Source organism: Micropterus dolomieu, linkage group LG07 (assembly GCF_021292245.1).
Source record: "Micropterus dolomieu isolate WLL.071019.BEF.003 ecotype Adirondacks linkage group LG07, ASM2129224v1, whole genome shotgun sequence".
Taxonomy (NCBI): Eukaryota; Metazoa; Chordata; class Actinopteri; order Centrarchiformes; family Centrarchidae; genus Micropterus; species Micropterus dolomieu.
The window spans coordinates 14,140,171-14,144,378 of record NC_060156.1 but is presented as its reverse complement, the minus strand read 5'-3'; the positions used below and the strand labels follow the sequence as shown (position 1 = coordinate 14,144,378).

The 4,208-nt window shown below is 42.6% G+C and overlaps 1 protein-coding gene across 2 annotated transcripts in view; it reads right to left on the bottom strand.

The window, feature by feature from the left end:
• Positions 1–3,289: 3,289 nt before the first annotated feature.
• hoxd3a (homeobox D3a) overlaps positions 3,290–4,208 on the bottom strand; it is a 3,234-nt gene continuing 2,315 nt past the window's right edge. The window contains exons 2-3 of one of the 2 annotated variants that reach the window (XM_046053828.1): positions 4,132–4,208; positions 3,290–4,022 (exon numbers count right to left, since the gene is read on the bottom strand). The exon at positions 4,132–4,208 is cut by the window's right edge and continues 4 nt beyond it. In XM_046053828.1, the coding sequence (XP_045909784.1) occupies positions 3,290–4,022; positions 4,132–4,208 (810 nt within the window). Of the gene's footprint in view, positions 4,036–4,131 lie in introns of both variants that reach the window. The other variant, XM_046053827.1, reaches the window with a different exon arrangement.

Here is a 4,208-nt window from a genome sequence, read left to right as displayed (position 1 = left end):
TTCCTGCACGCTAACATAAAGAAATATAAGAAGCAGCTCTGGCTGTATTGTATTCTACTTCAAACGCTTTGAATGAAAGGCTCTCTCCCGGTGGTCCAGCATACAAACCTCCACTGCTCTGAGTTCTCTGTCCATCATCTTAAAACAACATAAATTACAGAAAAAATTACCTATCAAAATGTTTCAATTCATAAAACGATTGTTTCCAGTTAGGATGTCCTGATGAACCAATGGCTGTTAGCACCTCTTCTCATTAATAGTTAGCCTACAGTAGGGCTACTTCCCCATATTACCCTCCACTGAGCAGGCGTGGTCTGCTCTGCTTTTATCCAATCAGGGACACAAATTGAGCTCCCAGATGCACTGCCTGCCTCGACAAAGCGCCTCTTTGGTGAGTTGCTCATTCGTGGCTATGATTTACTCTGGAACTATAATGCAGTTTAATAGATAATCTAAAGTGGAAATGTAAGCATAACCTAAGACAAGTGCACATTGCCAGCCACTGCCCTGTCAAATCGTATTCTGTTTACATGCAAAAAGAGTCAGACTAATTAATAATAACAAAAGACTCAGTAAAGTAACATGTTTTCATAGTTTTCCAACCAGAGCAGAAAGTACAATATATTTTTTGCAGAGCAATTATGATCAAATGAGCTATGCTGCTGTTATTTCCAACTGGGGTGAAACTTCATTTTTGCATGCCAGATTGTTGAGTTTGATCTCAGCTACACCCATGTCCAATTACAGAGTCAGAGCAAGGATAAAATCAGAAACGCCATTTCCTCCTTTTGGTGCTAAAGCAGTCAGACTTTGACGTTGGGCATGGCAGCCTGTATTAATCAGTTTTAAGACTTTCTAATTTTAAAAAAATGATCCAAATTCATTAATGATTTCTAATTTAATTTATTCTGGATGAAATAATTAAACTAATTTCCGGTGCATTTTCATTTGAATCAGTTACTTTTTATGCGAAATAATGCAGCTCGCAAAAGAAAACTTTTGATTACGTTAAATTATTTACATACACATACACATTTTTCGTTCAATTTCCCAAACGCTAATTTATGAAAACTATTTACGGGCTCAGTAAATGCCTTGTGCGGTGCAGAAAGCTGCTGTGGGGGAGATGAAAGAAAGAGCTCACCCAGGGTTAAAATGGCCGCCATCCACTGAATACTGAGGTGATTTGTAGCCTATTGTAGTAGCTCATAGCCAAAATCCATGAATCAAATAAGATTAAATCATCTTAAAAGCCGTTTTATGGAAGGATTTAGAATAATAAGTCACATTCAGTTCACTGGCGGAAACTTTTGGGTTCACTATGAGGATCTGCGCTGATTTAAAGGCACTGATGATTTCTGTGACAAGTGTTTCATTTGGCTTGATGCGCTCTTAAATCCGAGGATGCATCATCTTAGAAAGTGTGAACACGTTTTTTTTAAACTCTCCCCCACCATTAAAGATTGGGCTTCTCGGTTTGAAATGTGTTACTTGGATTTGGAATGCAAATGCTTTGTTCAGGAGGAGGAGGGATCAGCGAGGAGTCTGAAAGCGACGAGTTTTTGATTAATGAGCTTTGAAATGGCTCTCCAGGAGCAATAAAGGCTGAACTGCTCTCTCTCTCTCTCTCTCTCTCTCTCTCTCTCTCTCTCTCTCTCTCTCTCACACACACACACACACACACACACACACACACACACACACACACACACATCCATCCTTGCATCATTTCCAATGTCAAAGCATGTTTTTTCTTCTTTTGTTTTTATTGTCACCAATTGCTCTGCCTTGCCCATCAGTGAATGGACATATTTATATAATTTCACTCCGCCATTTATGAAAAATGATTTTGAAGATGGGACTCTGTGTGTGGCAATCAATTAGACGGCCAGTGATTAGGCTTTGGTCTGTGGGAAAATGGAGCTTATTCTCTTGTCCAAGCAGATAGGAAAGTAATCATGTGGCCGAGTCTAAAATATGATAAGTGACCTGAAGTGACACGTGGAAGATGCAATAAGCCCATAGACTCACTTCCCTCATACCAATAAAACATCAATAGTCTCCAGAGCTTTTTATTCCGCTGAAATGCACTTTGCATTGGAAGCATAGAGCAGTCTGATGAGTTTTAGATATCCTGGTGTCTAATTATCGATTGGCTCTCCCTGTTTGAACTGTACAGTGGAGCTGTGAAGTCAATAAGCCTCCTCGGTACTAGTACCTGACAGATTCACTGGCAGCAGCAGCAACTGAATAAGGAATTAAAATAATCAGAAACAGTGTGATGGTCAGTGCTGCAGGGCTTTTACAAACTCAACAAAATGCAATAAAAAAATACAAGTTTGAGCACTTTATTTACAAAATGTTGAACACAATAAAATATAACATTTCAATATCATTAGGGTTTCATAAATTTATGGATATCCAACTGAACTGAATAACAATGGAAGAGAAATAAAAAATAGCAATGGACTACACGAAATGACATGCTGGTGTGTATAATATTTCTTCGATAGTCTACGTTTTGCTTAAGGTTTGACACAAGATTAACCATGGACACATAGTGGTGTTTATACACTATAAAATGCCCCATTTATCCCAGATTTACAATTAGAAATGCTCTTTTTCAACATTACATTGCGAGTCATAGCATTTTTCCAAACCCTGTTTTGCCAACACTTTCAAGTGCACTGATCTGTCCAATCTTACAAAAAACTCCACACTTATAAATACTCGCATATAAACGATAAATAATGTGCAATACAAAGGTTATTAAATAATAAATAGGGTATATGCTAGTACCAAAGATTATGCAAAATGATACAAAATAAATAAATAGGATGCCCGTGAGGAGAATGAGATCCTGACAAACAGACGAAAAATTCCCTAAAAGTCCTTCTCTCTAAAGATGAGCTTCTACTTTTGTGATCTACAAGACTTACCTTCAAGTAACGGCATGAAATATTCAGTCAAAAATTGCGCATTGCACTTGAGAAAAAAAAGTAACAACTGACAACCAGGCTAGTCTGCCTCTGCGCTTCCCCAAATATTCGAGAGGAATGGACAAAGCTGTATTATTTAGAAAATAATTACACAATAGCATTAATAGTAATATCAATAATACTGTAATACACACGACTCGCTTGGAGTGTAGTAATTAGACTAGTGAGGTAATAAAAAGAGCGCAACATAATTTTGGCACACATACATAAACGTGCGCGCGCGCACGCGCGCACACACACACACACACACACACACACACACACACACACACACACACAGGTACCACATATTACAAATGCGTGAGTTTAGGCGCTTCCTGAATCCTTCCCTGAGACGCTTGGTGAGAGGTGAGGTCTGTGTATGTGGGATGGGGATCACAGGGTCCATGATGGTGGTTTCCTGGGATCTGAGCGGCACAGCTGTAGTCCACACTGGTGGATGAGGGGTGGGGAAGATGGCCGAGGTTGAACATGGGGCCCGAGGCTGGCATGGAATCAACAAAATTCCCACCCACATATACAGGGCTGCCTTGCAAATTGGCGTTGGCAAAGCTGCCGTTGCTCTGCATGCCGTGGTGTTCGTACTCGGAGCCCGGGTACCTCTTCTGTTGCGGGATGCAGCCACCCAAGGGTGCCGTGTAGGCGGCCAACCCGTACATGTTTTGCTGGGGCTTGGCGAAGGACGGGGGCGAGGGCGCGTCATAGCTGAGGCCGTTTTGGAGCTGGCCAGAGTATCCAATGTGATTTGGGCCACTCAGCGGCGGGCTTCTATCCGGGGAGTGTCCCAGGGGAGAGTGCGCGAGCCCTTTAGACTTCTGGTCCTTTTTGTATTTCATCCTCCTGTTTTGAAACCAGATCTTTATTTGGCGCTCGGTGAGATTCAACAGATTTGCCATTTCCACTCTCCGAGGGCGACACAGATAGCGGTTAAAGTGAAACTCCTTCTCCAGCTCCACAAGTTGAGCGCTGGTGTAAGCAGTTCTGACCCGTTTGGAGGCTGGTCCCGGTGGGCTCTTCTCATCACTCACCTCGCCACCTGTGAAAGCAACCACAGCATCATCTTAGCGTCTTTTGGGCCTCTTTATTATCAGTGTAATCATAAACTGTAAGCAAAACAAGGCCCAGTCAATACCCCCCCCCCCCCCCCCCCCCCCCCCCCCCCCCCCCCCCCCCCCCCCCCCCCCCCCCCCCCCCCCCCCCCCCCCCCCC